Source organism: Eurypyga helias, unplaced genomic scaffold (assembly GCF_000690775.1).
Source record: "Eurypyga helias isolate BGI_N326 unplaced genomic scaffold, ASM69077v1 scaffold33902, whole genome shotgun sequence".
NCBI lineage: Eukaryota > Metazoa > Chordata > Aves > Eurypygiformes > Eurypygidae > Eurypyga > Eurypyga helias.
Genome location: NW_010237140.1, coordinates 725 through 4,704, shown reverse-complemented (window position 1 = coordinate 4,704; position 3,980 = coordinate 725). Strand labels below are relative to the sequence as shown.

Below are 3,980 nucleotides of genomic sequence, written 5' to 3'. Positions count from 1 at the left end.
GTCTGCATCCAGACCCTGGATGCAGCTGGGGACAGCCTCCAGAAGGAAACCTGATGGTGCTGTAACCCTGCCAAACGAGCTGAACAGCTCACAGCGACGAGCCAAACAGCATTCCCTCAGCTCCCGCCACCGGACCAATCTCCCTCCCCCTCCCCAATTTGGGGCATACCTCCATCAAGGCTGCGAGACATGGTGTACCGTTTGCTGGAAGAGCGCTCAAAGAAGGGAGCCGGGCGGTCAATGAGGGCGCTGGCCTGCCGTGTCTGCGCCTGTGTCCGCCCGCTGTAGCGAAACTTGGAGCCCATCACCAGGAATCCCTTGGGGGGTGGCTCTGGGGACACCAGCCTAGGGGTGAGAGAGGTGGAGTGCCATCAGTGAGCCCCAACTGTGCCCTCCAGTGCCACCCCCCATGTGTACCCACTGCAGCAGGGGCAGGAGCATGTCTGCCTTGTGAGAAGGGAAGCCTGAGAAGGTCTGGAGGTCTCCTCACCTGAAGAAAGTGTGATGCTCTATGCAGACCTTCCAGAGTCGCTTGGCAGAGCGGTGGTTGGGCAGCTTGAAGCCAATGGTGCTCTCAAATTGTTCGTACTTGGGGGAGACAGAGACACGCCGTTACAGGCAGATCCTGCCCTAGAGGACATGATGGGATGGGATCTGCCCTCCCAAGGTCCTCGAGTTCCCCTGGCAGGAGCCATGACCATGCAAAAAAAAAATCTTTTTCAAAGCAGTGCTGGAAAAGTCCATGCCCGGCCCCAGCAGGTGGTGGGATCACACCCCCATGCTTTTGGCCTAAGCACTTTCATCAACTGTAAATGGCTTTTCAGTACAAGACAAATTCCCTCGAGAAACAAAAACTTTTTATAGCTCGTTTTGGTGAAAGGGCATCACTCTCCATTTTAGATGCACTGTCCTTGCCCTCCTGCCTGCTGGAAAATGTGGGTGGAGATGCATACTCCCATCAGCACACATCAAAGTGAAAAGAATGCAAATATGAAGTCAGAAAACAAATGAAAAAGCCTCCTGATGTTTTTCTGTGAAGCATGGAAGACACACCAAAAATGGCCCTCAACTTCCCTTCCTGAGCAACCTCCCTACAGCAGTGGGGTCACAGCACCTGGCTGATGGGGAAAGGAGCCCAGGGTGCCCTCAGCCTGCTGAAGTCACTTTGCCAGTGAGAAAATGAGTGCACCAATGAGAAAACTTGCTGAAAGCCTCCATCTACCACAGGACATGTGCACTCTTGGCCAGCGTGGTCATTAACTGGGGACCCCTGGGCCAGAGGCTGAAGCCAGGCGAGGACCTCCCTGCCAGGCAGCCCCAGTCCAGCACAGCAGACACCCAGCCGTGCCTTGGGACTGCTCTGGTGCACAGTACTCACCTCACCCGGGCGGATCTTGATGTAGAAGTTGCTCCTCTTATACGAAATTTTGAGGATCTTGGGCCAGGCGAAGCGGTTGATCCGCAGCCGGTCCCTGTAGATGAGGAGGCCGTTGGCACAGACGCCCAGCATGATGTCGATGCCCTCTGAGTCCTGGAGGAGGCAAGAGGGACAGTAGGGGACTGCTCAGCTGCCCAGTAAGGAGGACCAGTCTGGCCAGCAGTGCCACGCTCCCTCCTGCACGGTGCTCTGCTATGGGGATTTGGCTGACAGAGAGGTCACTGAGTCACAGACGGGTTGAAGTTGGGTCTCTGGAGGTCCTCTGGTCTAGCACGGGGTCACCCAGAGCAGGCTGCCAGGACCATGTCCTTGCTGAACCTCCATTGTGGGAGGCAGTGACGAGGCAGGGCGGGGTGTGCAGGTAGCAGGGCAGGATGAGGTGGCACTGACCATGGCTCTGGTAGCCCCGTACCTTGGCGTGGTGCAGGTCCACCCCGTACATAGAGAGCTTCTTGGCGTTCTCCAGGAAGTGGATCTCTGCTTCCCCAGGGGTCATTCCCCTGTGGAGACAGAGAGGAGGACATGTGGCCAGGTGCCCCAATGGGTGTGGGCCAGCTGTCTGGTGCCCTCCTCACCACCAGCCTGTTCTCTAGTGGAGCTCACCGGTACGTCTTGTGCAGCTCCATGATGCGCTCCTCCAGCTCCCGCGTCTGGTTGGGGGCGAAGCGGAGCTCGCTGACATAGTTGCCCATGTGCTCCTCAGCGTCATAGTCGCCCAGCTCAGCCTGCACAGCGTAGGAGCCCAGCAGAGCATGTGTGACAAAGGAGCAGGGCAGGCGCCCCGTGATGATGTCCGCACGGAGCTGCAGGCACAGGTAGTATCTGCAGGAGGGGACAGAGGGTGAGAGTGGGGTGGAGATGTGTGCCCTCTGGAGCAGGCTGGGGCTTCCTGGGAAGTGGCAGCATTCACCCACCTTGCACTGCTCTCCATGGGGACTGCCAGCTCCCATGGCCACCTTCCTGGCCCTGCTCTGCATGATTTAGACATGCCACATGCAGAGGGGAGGGCAGTGAGCCCTCACACATACCCAGGCTGCCCTTGTCCTACCTGAGCCCTGCCCCTCCACACACTCCCAGACAGTCCGCGGGGAGCTGCCCCAGCTGCTGTGCCCGTGGAGGAGTGGTTCTCACCTTGTGATGTCCTCTGTGAGCTGCGCAGGGTCTGGAGGGTAAAACTTCACAGTGAAGGCAAAGTTCCAGGGTCCACCTAGGAAGGGGAGAGAGCAGTAAGAGCAGCACCCATGCTGGCTGCACACGGGCGTTCAGGAGCATTGAGGCACCCACTAAAGGTCCCATGACTCCCCCCAAGCTTGGCACAGGGCAGAGACAAAGGGGCTCCAGAAGCCGCCAGGAGAACAGCCACTGGGACTCCAGCATGACTTGGTTAATACCCCCCAAACAGCAGGGGAAAGAAACGCATCACAACTTTGGGAGCCATCAACTCAGCGTGTCTACCAATGTCACAGCAAAAGCCTCACATGTCCCAGAAGATGACACCTTGGGGAACAGCCCTTCTGCCTTCCCAGCAAGGTAACATCATGGGCAAAGGCACTCCAGGACCTGTTCCACCAAGCCCCCCCAGTCTTCCCCCATCCCTGTCCTCCCTGCTCAGGGCAGGTGGAGATGGTGCCCGGAGAGCAACCAGGTTCTCAACCAGCTCTCCAGTGACAGATGGGGTCCTTTTTCCCCCACGCCTGTCACGAGTAAGAGAGGTGGGTAACAGGCAGCCGAATGAGCAACAGCATTCCTGTCCCCATGTCAGCTGCCACAGGTCCCCTCCAGGGCAGGTGGGGAGGGGACCTGCCAGAGGACACCCACAGAGAAGCCACCTGGGAGCCCCACAGGACACCCCAGGGCTAGGGAGGATGGACTCTCCTGGAGCACTTACTGCGGATCTGCTTCTTGATCTCCTTGGAGGGGTCCAGCCAGTTCTGCAACAAGGAGACAGCATGTCAGCAGGACCCCCCACCACAAAGGGGATTGCCGCAGAGGGACCTGCCCATGCTCACCTTCTGGCTGTCTGAGTCGCAGAAGGTGAGGCCGAAGTAGTCCTTCTCCAGGAGGTTGAGGTGCTCACACACCAAGTCGAAGAGGACCTGGCCTCGGGCATGCTTCTGTTGGAGACATGGAGAGGCTGATGATGAGCTGGCTCCCTTGTGCTCCCAGAGACCCAACAGGTACAGGCAGCACACACTGAGTGCAGGCAGGGAGCACAAGGGAGGGTCAGGGCAGCCCTGGCCCTCCAGAAGACTATCAAAAGGTGCTGGGCTGCCTTTGAGAGCAGCCCTTTCACCCAGCAGCACTGCTCTGGGGACAGCCAGGTGGTCCTGGGGCTGTGGGGATGGGGCACAGTCGAGCTTAGCCAGTGTGGTGCAGGCAGCAGGTCCCACGGGCCAGGGGGACCCAGTGCCCACCCAGCTCATCCCCCATCACACCAGGAAACAGTGATGCCAAACCAGAAGCATCCAGCCAGCCCAGGCACCTCCGCTCCACACCAAGAAGCTGGGGGAAATGCACCCCAGAGCTCACGGTAGCCAGCGTT

At 58.9% G+C, this 3,980-nt stretch overlaps 1 protein-coding gene across 1 annotated transcript in view; it reads right to left on the bottom strand.

The window, feature by feature from the left end:
* The window catches only part of EPB41L1 (erythrocyte membrane protein band 4.1-like 1), a gene marked incomplete at both ends in the record, with an annotated part of 24,005 nt that extends 20,374 nt beyond the window's left edge, over positions 1-3,631 (bottom strand). Inside the window, 8 exons of the mRNA XM_010147358.1 lie at positions 170-345; positions 491-588; positions 1,379-1,531; positions 1,851-1,938; positions 2,042-2,260; positions 2,570-2,645; positions 3,327-3,369; positions 3,448-3,631. Coding sequence (XP_010145660.1) covers positions 170-345; positions 491-588; positions 1,379-1,531; positions 1,851-1,938; positions 2,042-2,260; positions 2,570-2,645; positions 3,327-3,369; positions 3,448-3,631 — 1,037 coding nt within the window. The remainder of the gene's footprint in view (positions 1-169; positions 346-490; positions 589-1,378; positions 1,532-1,850; positions 1,939-2,041; positions 2,261-2,569; positions 2,646-3,326; positions 3,370-3,447) is intronic.
* Between the last annotated feature and the right edge of the window lie 349 nt (positions 3,632-3,980).